Source organism: Colossoma macropomum, unplaced genomic scaffold (genome assembly GCF_904425465.1).
Source record: "Colossoma macropomum unplaced genomic scaffold, Colossoma_macropomum, whole genome shotgun sequence".
Taxonomy (NCBI): Eukaryota; Metazoa; Chordata; class Actinopteri; order Characiformes; family Serrasalmidae; genus Colossoma; species Colossoma macropomum.
The window spans coordinates 3,592,329-3,606,222 of NW_023494788.1; the positions used below are offsets into that span (position 1 = coordinate 3,592,329).

The window sequence follows — 13,894 nt, forward strand, 5'->3', positions numbered from 1 at the left end:
AGCATCCACAAATCCTTCCAGCCTACAGCAGATTAGCTCCACTCATTCACATTAAATACTGCAAAAAAAAGGCATCTTAAATCTAGTTTTTCTCATTTTGAAGTTGCAAGTTTATTATGAGATTATTTGTTGTCTATATATTTACATGCAGCCTGATAATCCGTTAATAATCCGACTAATAGCTGAATCAGAATAGAAGACATCCATGTAAACACCTCAATCAGAATAGTCTAGATTGAGGCCATTCAGAATACAGTTTCTATCCGATTGAAACGAGGTGGGTAATCCTGTAAATAATCTGTTAAATGGAGGAATAATATCCGTGTAAACTCCTGTATCTGATTACATTCCCTATCGGAAAGTTTAAGTCTGTTCTGATCATGTTCGTCACGTCATAGTTAAAGTTTATAAGGTTCAACAAGGCGGAGCAGAAACTGGTCTGCAGAGGAGACAAAGTTTATGCTCTGATCTTTAAAAGACGGCGGTGGGACGGACGTCCAGCTTATGTGTCTCAGAACACGACGTCTTCCTCTCGGCCTTCTTTAATAAGGACATGTGAAGGACGTTTTCCTGAGTCAGACATCATTTTAACGTAATTAAAACACAAGCACTGCTCACTGCTGCTCATCTCACTCTGACTGGACCTCATGTGATGCTGGTTGTCATGGTAACGTCTACACTAAGTGGTACTTGCGCGTAATTTTGGATCGGATTACTTGTAGTGAGCATGGAAACAGAGATTGTTATAAGAATGCTTGAAACAAGCAAGTCTTTGAGATTATCTGCCAAAATAGTGAGATAATTTGACTTAAAAGATAGAAATGAATTAAATTAGCTAATAATAAGATAACAACGATATCAAAATGAGAAATATTAGATACATCTGCTAGATTTAAGATGATTCCACTTGCCAAGATACCATTTTTTGCAATGAAGTTATAAGAAGTGTTTCAGCCCAGGCTGCTTTTTGAACGAACCGCAACGTAATGCAGCCAATCAGAACAGAGGTAATTTACATATATGAATGTTAAAGACACAGTAACAAAGCAGCCTGTTTATTTCTAAGGAGGCCATGGAAGGAATTATTACTGTTTTTGGTACTAAAACCCACATAAATGTCATAAGTGGACTTATATACAAGAAAAATCTAAATCACGCCCTAAAAAACTGCATGAATTTGAATGAATGCTTTTAGATGGGAAAATTCCGAGTCGGAAAATTCCAAACTCCCACTTGTCATGAACGCAGCATAAAGCCATTACGACAGCCTTGTCTTTACCCATCAGGGCGTTATTCTGCTGAAAGTGCATCGCCTTAATAATACTTACGCAGAGTTTCACACTGGCTGGTCCAATTACAGATACATTAGCATCGTGTCGTTTAAAGAATGGAGGGTGTTTCTTTTTCACTGATACAGACATACAGTCCCGACCCTCAGCCATTAAATAAACAGACAAACAAAAACAAACGTACAATCAAACAATTAGACAAACAAAAAGCATGAGATCCCAATGGTCAAGCATACATCAGATGTAGCCATTTACGCTAGCAGATGTTGCCCTTTCGTGCCTTTCTTGAGGAAAGTTCTGTGTTTTCTCTTCTAGTGCTAACAGGGAGGTATAAGCTGATCCTCGTCGGGCGCAAGAGGGCAACTTCTGACAAAAACTTGGTCTCCTTACAGTTTCCAAACACTCAAACCCAAGAGAGTGACCACACACCCGCTCAGACAGTAACGGATACATCGAAGCAAACAGAGGAGTGGAGCCGTAAGCCGATCTAATCTGACTTGTCTTTTTTCTTTGATGTAACTTTACCAGCCACCGCCGACCCCACCGCCCCGACCCCTCCCGTTACCACGGAGACACTGCCCTTGACCAATCCCACGCCGGCCGCTGGGACGCTCGTCACAGCGGTTTTGGTCAACTCGAAACTTTTGCTGCCCACCCAGGCCACGCCCCCGAGGGTGGCGCCCACGGCTCCTTTGGTCAGGTTGAACAGGCCGCCCGTCACTCTCCAGACCACGCCCGCCTCGCTCTTCGGATGATCCTTGTCCAGATCTGAAAAGAATAAACGTGTATTTTTAATTGTGAAGTTGATTATCAGGATTATCAGCAGAGCAGACAGCTGGGCCAGTGCTCGGACCTTTTAAATGCTTCGCTGTCATCATTTTTTTCCAATTCTGTCCATCATTTGAAAGCACCGACTACCCCTTTTAAAAGTCTGCACCTCAACCTGAGCCCGACTGGGCCCAACAAAACATCAAGCTTCAGGCCGGGTTCGGGATGATTTTTGAAGCACATCAGGCACAGGGTTGTTTTTTACTGAGTGATTTTTTTTATGCAGCAGATTTGTTTTCAGCTAACCCTTGTGTGGTGTTCAGGTCTGTGGGACCCATTTTCAATGTTTACCAGAAGAAAAAATGATGCGATTTATTATTATTTCAACCTCAGATTTCTTGGTCTTTGCTCATTTTCTGTGAAGAACATATAAAATAACCCATTTTCAGTGTCTTCACTCTGTTCACCCCCCTCACATTTATATTACACATGTGGTGTTGGGCTGAATGGGGAGTAAAAGTATGGAGGTGCTGTGTCCTTCACTCTGTTCTCCTCCTACATGGTCTGCTGTTAGTGTGTGTGTGTGTGTGTGTGAGGGTGGACAACATGGACAGGCTGTTGACTGGCTACAGCTGCTAAAGGAGAACCCTACACTGGACACTTGTGATATTTTAAACATCTGGTATTTTTACATCAATTGTTATGGCTGTATTGATTTAATAACTTACGCAGTTTTCACAAAGATTCTGACATTCACCAATGTTTTCTTATTTGGGATTTGTTCTTAGGTACACTCTCAGAAAAAAAGGTATGACACTGTCCCTGGGGAAGTTCCCCTCTTGTCACTGGGGTGGGACCCTCAAGGGTCCATCTCAGTACCTTTAGTCAGGGAACATAACTGAACCATAATCCACTGAAATGATATGTTCTAAGCTGTACTGACTCCACACACCCCGTCTCGTCTCCAGGCTTTTATTTTACTGTTCTGTTTTAAAACATTCAGTTATGAAAAGGTACAAATACGAACTTTTCACCTGGAAAAACTTATTTAAGGTTCACAATCAGACCTTAAAACCACTGTTGTACCTTTGAGGTACATTTACATTGTTTGTACCTTGATGAATGAAAAATGTACCTGCACAGAACCTTTATTTCTGAAAGTATAAGAACAGAATCTACACACACTCAAGAGCACAAAGGTGAGAATATTTCTCAAGAACAATAAAAAAAAACAAGAAATTGGAGAATGAGGCCCAATGGTTATGCCAAAAGTTTGGTCAAATGGCATCTTCTGTTGTTAAACTAAGTTAACACCCTTCTGCACATTTAATGCACAATTACTGTTTATTTACTTGATTTAACCTATTGGGGAAAAAAACAACATGGCCTTTGCAAAAGTTGCATATATTATACTTCATGTTTTACTTTTCTCCAATATGTTAAATAAATGCAAATTGTGCACTAAAATCAGCAGATAAATGTCATTTTTAAGTGTGTTCCCTGTACAGCAGTGGTCACCAATTCTCCTCTTGTAAGATCTACTCTCTGAAGATCTACTCCCCCTATCTAGAACCATCTTCTTTACTAAAGAACTCTTGAAGAACCATCGTTTTAAGTGAGTACTTTCAGATGCTTATCTTGATCAAAGCGCTTCCATTAAAACAGCTGATTTTAAAGATTAGCCGGTTAGTAGGAAAATTTACTGGATTGGTATCGGTATCGGTCGATACTCAAGGATTCAGAATCAGTATCAGCACTGGAGAAGAAAGCGGTACAGTGCCATCTGTAAAACAGACGAAGCTATCTTTAGAGCTATGCCAATTCTGTTAGCTTTCCTAGCTGTACAGGGCCTACAATTTATTCCAGTACAACAGCAGTGGGCTGAGTGCAGTCTGGCCTTGGAACTGAGTGCAATATCATCGATCCTGAGCTCAACCCATTGAATAAAATTGCGGACAGCAATGTGCTCCAGCACCCGTCCGTCATATTTCGAGTCAAGCCTGGAAGGTTTATATACTGCTCTGAAATGAACTGAAGCTAATAAGCATGATAGGCAGAGCGCAGGTCATTCTAAAGGCTGGATATGGAGGCAAAGTGAACCGGAATCTGCCCACCGGCTACACAGTCTGACAGAGACAACGCAGTGTTGAGTCAAAGAACAAGCAATGTACGACTCCACTGCCTACCGCCGGCGTTCTGATCTGGAGTCATCATCCTCTGCTAACAGCGGAGGGTAAAATCACTAGCCCAGAGTCTGCAGCTTGATATCTGAACTGGAGAAAATGAGATTAAAAACTCTGCTCAAGGACACAGCAGCAGCAGCAGCAGCAGCAGCAGCAGCACTCCCACAACTGCGACAGCCACTGTTTACAGCTAAGTGAGACAGTAATTTTTAGAAGCAACAGCCAAAGTCGCAAAAATAGGAAGCAAAGTTGAGTAGAAGCTGGTTATACAGTGATATGCGATACAGGCCGCTGCTGATATATATGCTGATGTTTTCCATGTATATATCCTCTGATAGTGATACATAAATACAGGGTGTCCCAAAAAAACTGACATCATTTCGTAGTCTAATAACAGCCAATTCTCCCTCAAATGATCTCAAATTTTAACAAAATGTGTAAAAACTAACCAAGTTTAATTTTAAATGTTTTTAATGTCGTTCACTAGAAATGAAAAGGCATTTTGTGTGTTAGAATATGCTCAAACACAGTCAAATGAGAGTGAGCAGCGTGAATTTTCGAGAAAATTCAATAAAAACGCACCAGCTGGAAAGCAGATTTGGACATGGCACAAAAAATCCAAAGAGGAAGGCTGTCTGTGCAGGACAAAGGGGTCTGGACGACCACTGGTATTGGAAGAAATCGTCAAACGTTTGTGCGAAGCCCCAGAAAGTCTGTAAGGAAATGCTTGCGAATGACTGTAAGCCTATAAGCTGCGTGCATATTGAACATTTGTGAAGCTGTGAAATCGGTTATAAAATCTACATCCCTCTGTATTTCTTGCTTGAATTTTGATAAATAAATCTTGTATTGTTCAACATGAAGCCTATTCAATTTCGTTTGCCTGGGACAAGTAACTACTCAATTATTCACATCTCAAATTATGTCAATTTTTTTGGGACACCCTGTATATTCAAAATGTATTACTGCAATACTGTGGTCATGTGATGCCCACCGTGGAGATGAGGTCAATACCATCATTTTCACCATCATTAATCAAGCTTGGCATCTGTTTACCACATTACGAACAGCTCTCTGTCAGTGAGCTGAAAAGACTAGACTGACTGCATTTCTCTGTGCCCATTTAAGGCCACATGTGATCTATCATTGCTTTCTGTGGTCTCAGTGTGGCCTTAATTTAACATAGTAATGAAAAAATGCTGAGTGGCTTCCCAACTTAAAACACGTCTGAAACTGAAGCTACATTTACCTGGATTAGCATCACAAAGAAATATAATAATAATTTGTAGATTATGAATAAAAGGCAGGTATTTTAGCGCAGTAACCCGGCATCACCTAAACATTCTGCTCTTCCACAGTACAATAAATACATCAAATAACACCTGAAAATATCAGTCAAATTGAAACACCTGTCTGTTAATTACTATTAGCCCTAATATCCACCGTTAGCGATACGACTTTGATATCATCGTACATCCCTATACACACTATACAGACCCTCTGCTGACAATTTCACAACACTTCACAAATCATTTCTTAAGTTATATCCAGTTTAAAATAAATTATTGGTGTAAAAATGTTCATGTCAAACTCGCGCATCCGGACAGCAATAAAATTACGACAGGAGGTGCATGTTTTGGGCTGTAATTTCTACAAACCTGGATATTTGTGTTGCATGTGGTCGTATAATAATGCTTTGCACTCTCGGACAAAAAGGTACTAAACTGTCACTAGGGCAGGACCCCTCTTGTCACTCAAGGGTACATCTTAATACCTTTAGTCAGAGAACATAACTGTACCATGATCCACTGACATGATATTTTCTAAGTTGTACTGACTCCACACACCCCGTCTCGTCTCCAGGACTTTTATTTTACTGTTCTGTTTTAAAACATTAGATTATGAAAAGGTACAAATACAAATTTTTCACCTGGAAAAACTTATTTAAGGTTCACAATCAGACCTTAAAACCACTGTTGAGCCTTTGAGGGAACATTTACATTGTTTGTACCTTAATGAATGAAAAACGTACCTGCACAGAACCTTTATTTCTAACAGTGTACTCTTATGTGTGACGATATTGTGCATATAAAATGTTTGGATGGTATTATGTAGCTCTGTGAATATAAACTACTTTATGGATGTATCCGCCACTAAAATCTCCACTTTACTCAGCCTGCGAGATCTCGCTTCTCTTTATTTTGCTTCTCCTCCTGCGAAAGTGTAGAGGATGGAGAAGTTCTACCAATATCAGAGTTGCAACTTTGTGGTACAAGTTTCATGAAACAGCCATTCAAAACACAGATGACGCATCACATGATCACATCAAATGACACTGTATTAAATGACTGATTTCACCGGGTCAATGGACAAAAACAGTAGTTTGTTGGACAGTTGAGAGTGAGAAACGTTGGTAGTTTTTCATTTGTACTAGTTTCTTGAGCCACAGCAGCAAATAAATGTGTGTTTCTCTGAATGAACACTTCCATAAGCAGCTGCATTAACAGCTGTTTAAATGACCGCTTGCGCCAGCGTTTATTCTTCTAGCCTGCTGTAATTATGATCTACATATATATTTAGCATTTAATGACATCCCATAAAACCTGAGATATTCAATAAAACATCCTAAAATACCTTCTGGTGTCTGACTTACATCATTCCAGTCCAAACTGTAGAAGTTATTATTAAATGAAATAACCACAATTATTAAGAGGATGAGTTATTCCAAATGTAGTTTACAGATTACAACTCAATCTTGAGCCCAGTGAAGATCTAAAAAGCCATGTTGAAACACTGTAATGTTGTGGTTCTGTTCAGGTAGAAATTTCTACACCTTGTATCCACTGGAATGGCACGTTTGGTCGTCCAAATGCATCTTGAAAAATAAAAAAATAATCTGATAAATCACTCACATGAAAATATAATCTCTCTCACTCTACATATAAGGTCCCCATGTAGTTCCTTCAGTTCTTCATCATTATTGCCCAACATTTCAAAACGATTTGCAGAACTGAGTGTAAGGGTGGGAAATATGGCAAAGATATGAACACTGTATGTTCAAAAGTATTCATCCTTCTAATGAATGAATTCAGCTACTTTCAGGTGCACATATTCCTGAAACAGCTGATCCATCATTCACATAGAGCTATAATCTCCATAGAAAAGCACTGATCCAATAGAACTGGACGCTCTGGAGCAGCCGCACATCAGTCTAAGGTCACCATGTCCAATGCCAAGTGTGGGCTAGAGGGGTATAAAGCCCCCCCAGCATTGGGCTGCAGAGCAGTGGAAATGCATTCTCTGGAGTGATGGAGCTCCATCCAGTACCTTTGGGATGAGTTGTAGTGATCCAGAACTGACCAGCCAACATCAGTACCTGACCTCACTAATGCTCAATCAAATCCTCACAGCAATGTTCCAACATCTAGTGTAAAGCCTTCTCAGAAGAGTAGAGGCTGTTACTGCAGCAAAGGAGGGACAAACTCACTATTAATACCCCTGATTTTAAAAGAGATGTGTCGGCGTCTGCAAACTTTTGGGACATAATGGATAATATCACAACACATTAAGCTATTTTCATTAGACACAATACGTATCATGATATTTAGTTTTTCTGAGGGTTGTTAATAAGCTGAAATGGACAAAAAGCGTTCAAAGAATTAAAAAAAATATGAAAAACTAAGTCTGGTTTAATACACTATTTAAGGAAGATGGAATAGGAAGAAAAACTGAGTAACTGAAAAAATAAATACATAAATAAAATAAGGTAATTACTATGTAGTTAATACAATTACTATACACTGGTGGCTGCTGTTGTTTTCAGGTCCTACTCTATGGTTTCAGTCACATGATTTTTCTGTTGTGGCCGCCATATTTGGGACCGAATTTCTGGCTTCGCTGCTCCTCACGAACGTAACTAGAGGTGAAAGATGACTAAAATTACTCTCCTTACTTTGTAAGAGAAAAAACGTGACTTCAACAGAGCTGATAAAATAGTCTGTGATCCTTATACAGTTTCCCCTGAACTCCTGGTCCTGCTTAAACTGGCGGAAAAGCTACCAAATTTGTGTTTTCCTGACATTTATATTCATCTTATACACAACCCCTCTCCCTATTCTGGAGAGGGTCTCACAGCATTTAAAAGCACAGAAGCCCACCGGCTCTTCACGTCAGGGTGGGTAAAGGATCCCATGGTGTTGCATAAAGAGGAGAACAACTCTGTCATCATAGGAGGAACGACATCAGCTAATTAACACAGATGAGATCAATGCTGGCCTTTAGAGAACTTTAGCTAATGTTAACAGCCAAGAGACGAACAGTCGTCCCCCTAACGGAGCTGCAGACAGCCGGTATAACTTTCTGGAGATTTAAATGACGTTTGAATGGAGAAACATTAACGTTAAATATCAGACTGAACGTCGTGGGTCGGAAAACTACGCCGTGTTTCGACAGACGTGATTCTGTAAGTTTGCTAGTGCAGTTAGTTCAGAGTTCAGCTCCAGTCCTGAAACCCCTGCACTGCATAACTGTGGTTTCCTGGTTAAAATACCTGATATTATTAGCTAATTAATCCCTTCTTGAGCTGAACGAGGTGTGAACAGCAGAGAGAAACACTAAACTGTACAGTGCAGCGGCTCCAAACCTGGAGTGAAAACACTGTATTAAAGGTCTGTGTGTCTCTCGTCTCTCGGCTTCTGTCGTGTCTTGCAGGTGAATCATTCACAAAGCACAGCCAATTGAAGGCATCGTTCAGCGCAGTCGCTCCCTGATTCAGTCCTCAAAATGGAGCCACTATACAGTGTGACGTCATGTGAAATGCTAGAACAAATCCCCTAATCTTTTTAGGATCCATGTTCTTCTTCAGTGTTCTTGAAGTACTGACCGCAGGCATCCTGAGCTCCGAAAAGCGCAGTGTAATTTATCACAATAACAATATCATCATACTGACCACCTTCAACTGAATGTCACATTATTTGACTCCTACTCCAGCCAAATTACCCTTATTATTTCTACAATTTCATATCCTGCCTCTGTTGGATCAGCTCGTGGTTTGTAGTCTGAATGACCTACACAGCCTCCCTGTGCCAGTTGTTCTCCTGCCAAAACCAAATGAAAGTGAGATTCTGGCCGGCTCCCTGAAACTGACTCAAATCTTCAGCCCTCGTGTGGTTAGTAATAGCTCGAGCAGATGCAGCCACACAGCTCTGGACCCAGCAGCATCGCCTCTGCCTCTTCACTTCCTCTGGAGGACTGTAGAGCTCAGCGCCAGCACCGCACGGCTGGACTCGCCGCACTCGCCAAAACAAAACAAAGGACCGTTGGCCGTGAACAGAAAGAGCATCTTTGCGTGGGATCAGTATGACCGAAGGATTGAGAGGGAGGCAGGTGTACGAGAGGTGCAGAATCACCACAAACTGCCAGAGAACAATGAAAACAACTCATTAATAAAGGACAAGATCACCACAATATTCTGGAATTTTCTTCATTTGGTTGTCGGAGTGGCTTAAATCAGTTCTTCCCAGCTGATTAGACTCTGACACCTGTTTTTATCCACTGATACTCAGGAGTATACACGTTAAATAAAGCTACTTATGATAGAGACTTTCTTGCATATCTTGCACTTGGCAAATTAAAAAGATTCAGATTCTGAACATGCAGATGAATGCAAAAGTTTGGGAGGCTCCAGTCAAATAATAAGCTCACCGGACCAAAAATTAGTCACCTTTGACTGAAACATACCCAATGCATGTAACACCTCCACAGGCACGAATAACAGCTGTGATTTGATTTGGCACGGACTGGACGAGTTTCTGGATCTGTCAGTTTTGTCTTTCGCCCACAATTCTGACAAGAATTTCCTGTAGACTGGGATTTTTGCCACTGCTGGTCGACCTGTATGACTGTACACTTCAAATTCAGCTACTTCCTTCACACTGTGGCTTTTAACACACCCAAATGTAATGTTTATGTTTTGCTGATTTTCAAAGTGGAAATAATTACACATCCACCTAGTTACCTTATTATAGAGATCCTTTTATCAGCACAGAAGGGTCTTAATATTCCTGTCCCTGCATAAAACACCATGTTAAATATCTCACTGTGGACTTGAGCCTGACCGATATATCGGTTGGCTGATAATATTGTCTGATATTGACAACCTGCTGTTTTACTGGTATCAGCAAAAATGTCTGCGATAATGTGCTGATAATTACCAACATTTTTGGTGATTATCACAGCATCTCCAGGATTCAAACCCCCAATGACTGGGCTGAACCTGAGAAGGTATGAAGGCAACTGATGAACAATAAGAAAAAAACAAGCAAGTCTGCAAAGAGTTCTGGCTAGCTCCGCCCCCAGAGCTATAAAAGGTATATTATTTAAGAGTGAGCACCTTTCTGCTGTTTATTTGAATTAGTGTGATAATGACAGCACATCAGATGTTGAAACTGAGAAATGTTTATTGTTTTTTATGAAATATAGGCCCATTTTGAATTTTATGCCAGTAACACATTTTTAAAAAGTTGGGATGGGGGGCCTGTTTACCACTGTGTTTCATCACCTCTTCTTTTAACAACACTCTGTAAGCGTTTGGGAACTGAGGAGACACTGCTGTGGTTTCGAAAGTGAAATGTTTTCCCGTTCTTGCTTGATATAGGATTTCAGCTGCTCTATCCTTTAGGCTCTCCTTTGGCGCATTTTTCATTTCATAATGCATCAAATGTTTTCAGCGGTGACAGGTCTGGACTGCTGGCAGGCCAGTTTAGCGCCCGGACTCTTTTACTACAGAGCCATGCTGTTGTAATACATGCAGGATGTGGTTTGGCATTGTCTTGTTAAAATAAGCAAGGCCTTCCCTGAAAAAGACGTTGTGTGAATGGCAGCAAATGTTGGCAAAACCTGTATATAATTTGGGCCCAGAGAAGGCAGCGGCGTTTCTAGATCCTGTTTATATATGGTTTCTTTCTTGCATGGCAGAGTTTTAACTTGCATTTATTGAAGCAGTGATGAACTGTGCTCACAGACAGTGGTTTTCAGAAGTGTTTCTGAGCCCATACAGTGATTTCCTCTACAGAATCATGTCTGTTTTTTATGCAGTGCCGAAGATCACGGCCAGCAAATACTGGTTTTTGGCCTTGTCCCTTTCATACAGAGATTTCTCCAGATACTATGAATATTTTAATGATATTATGTACTGCAGATGATGAAAAGCAGAAGTTCTTTGCTATTTTACGTTGATAAACATTACTCTTGAATTGTTGCACTATTTGACCACACAGTCTTTCACAGAGTGGTGAACCCCTCCTCATCTTTACTTCTGAAAGACTCCGCCTCTCTGAGATGCTCTTTTTCTACCCAATCACGTTACTGACCCATTGCCAATTAACCACCAGGTGTTTTTTTTGAGCATTACACAACTTTTGTTGCCCCATCCCAACTTTTTTAAACACATTACTGGCATCAAATCCAAACTGGGCATGTATTTTTCACAAAAAGCAATAACATTTCTCAGTTTTAATGTTTGATATGTTGTCTTTGTACTATTTTTAATTAAATGCAGGGTTTAAATGATTTGCACATCATTGTATTCTGTTTTTTTTTTTACATTTTGCACAGCATCCCAAACTTTTTTGCAAAACAATGTTTATACATTATATCAGCCAGGATCTTAAAATTGATATTGGCTACAAATCAGGCCCTATGAGATGTAGTTTCTCCTTACGCTGAGGTGGTTGGTGTTACTCCAGCAGGCAGGAAGTTGCAGCAGTGTCTCATTAGGATGCTGGGTAAAGTAGTTTCGAGCCTCAGCCGCTGCCATCTGCCTCTCACTCACTCTTTATTACGGCTGGTGTCACTGAGACGGGGCTCAGCCAGGGTGACCGTAATGACCGGGGTGAATCTCACACCTCTGAACGTGCTAGCTGCCACACAATTAATAGGTAGCTCCGAGCACTTTGCCCCGCCGGGCGGTAATTACGCGCTTCGCTCTCGCCGGATTCGGCGCAGCACGGAGCTGCTAAAAAGATCGCTGCTCTGAGTGAGGAAACGCTGGATTAGACTGATGATGTACTCCGAATAGAAAGACAGACAGAAAGAACAGACATGAAAAATGGAAATGTTTTCTATCAGGGCGTAAAAATGCATAATTCTTAAGCTGCTGATTCAGCTACATAGATTTTGTAATGTTTGTACTGATTATGATCATTCATAGTAATATTAATTAAAGTGTTTGCTCCTTTTTTGGCCTTTCTTGTCAAATGTAAAAATAACAATAATAAATCTCAGTGTATTGTTTTTATTGTCTGTACTGTGTAACTAGTTTCTCAAGTCATTATTTGTATTCGGTGTATTTTTTAAAAGTGATTTAGAATCAAAATAATCAAATCAAACTGAATCACAGAAAATCTGAGATTTCATGACAAATCATTTCTAAAGAATCATCACTGAATCAAATTGAATTGTTGTATTTAAACAGTGTGCTGAGCTGAACTATGGTTCATTTGTATTACATGTTCTTACTATTGTTTTATATTTTTCGTATTTTTAAAAAATATTCATAAACAATTGTATTTTTTTAATGCTTTTATTTGTGTTGTTTTTATTTTGGTGCAATATATATAACATTTATTGTTATTACTTATTATAACTTGTTACTATTATTTCTAATGAGAAGAAATAATAAAAATGCACCCAGAGCTACAATATTCATATTATTTAAGGCTGTAAATTTCTTCTATGTGAGTTTAAGAAGCGATTTTAAATGATTAAAAAGAGCCAGTCAGACAGTCAGTAAAGGACTATTTAACTACAGCTATTGGAGTATAAAATAAAAATTCAAATATATAAAATTACGTTGGCAGACGATCAGTAATCTACATTTTTAGCCTTTTGATGTTGATCAGTACCTGACACAATATCATCATATCAGTCAGGCTTTCCTGTGGATTTATTATTGTTTTTGTAACCATCCATCAACGTAATCATCCATCTGGCCACTGACTGGACAGCCGGACAGGACGTGGCTTTACTTTTCAGTCAGTCTGGCTGATCAAGAGCAACAGTTCAGCCTTAGCTGGTACAGACAGACAGACAGACAGACAGAAAAGCTGACAAGAGAGGTGCCTTAATAAGGTTTCAGACTAGGTTTCAGGTTTCAAGTTTTGATTAGTGTGAGTAAGAGAGAGAGTGAGAGAGCGAGATACACAGAGAGACAGAGAGAGAGAGTTAGAGAAAACACTTATAGTAGTTTGCAGTGTTGGGTTTATGGAGTAAAGGCCACATTTGCTCTGATCACTTCACAGTATGGTTGAATAATCTTGCAGTATATAAAAATATACATATATATATATATATATATATATATATATATATTATATATATATATATATATATATATATTGCTGTTGTCAGAAGAACCTCATATTCCCAAAATGACAACGTTACAGTAGAAGAAAAAAAAACTTCTTTACTCTTAATGTAAGTCAAGTAATTTTGGGCCGTTTCTTTTGGTCCATTCTTCATGAAATTTACATACAATGTAAAGGGCAACAGGTATTTTCAAATTATGTGAAACGAGGTTTTGTTCCGACAGCAGTGATATATCAGTATATATCAGTATGTCAGTATAAATCAGAATATTTAAGTATACTTAATAGC

The 13,894-nt window shown here is 39.6% G+C and overlaps 1 protein-coding gene across 1 annotated transcript in view; it reads right to left on the bottom strand.

The window, feature by feature from the left end:
• Positions 1-1,075: 1,075 nt before the first annotated feature.
• The window catches only part of zgc:101566 (uncharacterized protein LOC449823 homolog), a 59,445-nt gene continuing 46,626 nt past the window's right edge, over positions 1,076-13,894 (bottom strand). Inside the window, exon 3 of the mRNA XM_036568079.1 lies at positions 1,076-2,057. Within this exon, the coding sequence (XP_036423972.1) occupies positions 1,777-2,057 (281 nt within the window). The 3' untranslated portion in view covers positions 1,076-1,776. The remainder of the gene's footprint in view (positions 2,058-13,894) is intronic.